This window comes from Buceros rhinoceros, unplaced genomic scaffold, assembly GCF_000710305.1.
Source record: "Buceros rhinoceros silvestris isolate BGI_N320 unplaced genomic scaffold, ASM71030v1 scaffold7828, whole genome shotgun sequence".
NCBI lineage: Eukaryota > Metazoa > Chordata > Aves > Bucerotiformes > Bucerotidae > Buceros > Buceros rhinoceros.
Genome location: NW_010426277.1, coordinates 11,231 through 11,504, shown reverse-complemented (window position 1 = coordinate 11,504; position 274 = coordinate 11,231). Strand labels below are relative to the sequence as shown.

The 274-nt window shown below is 70.4% G+C and overlaps 1 protein-coding gene across 1 annotated transcript in view; it reads left to right on the top strand.

The window, feature by feature from the left end:
- Positions 1-6: 6 nt before the first annotated feature.
- Positions 7-274, top strand: part of LOC104498100 (sperm mitochondrial-associated cysteine-rich protein-like) — a gene marked incomplete at its 5' end in the record, with an annotated part of 603 nt that continues 335 nt past the window's right edge. Inside the window, one exon of the mRNA XM_010141437.1 lies at positions 7-254. Within this exon, the coding sequence (XP_010139739.1) occupies positions 7-254 (248 nt within the window). The remainder of the gene's footprint in view (positions 255-274) is intronic.

Here is a 274-nt window from a genome sequence, read left to right as displayed (position 1 = left end):
GGGTCCTGCCAGAGTGAGCCGCAAGGCTGCCAGCCCATGGAGCCGTGTCCACCGCGGAGCTGCTGGCCACCACAGCAAGGCTGCAATTTCGGCAAGCCCCGGCGGCGGGTAGAGGTGAGCCACGTGCAGCCCGTCTGCCCCCCACCCGTGAAAATCCACCGCCGGCCCCTACAGCAGTACCGCCCACCCCTGCACTGCGAGGAGCCCGAGTGCGGCAAGCCCCGGAGCCGAGGGGACCAGCGTCCCATGGAGGACCCACACCCGACGGTGCTAC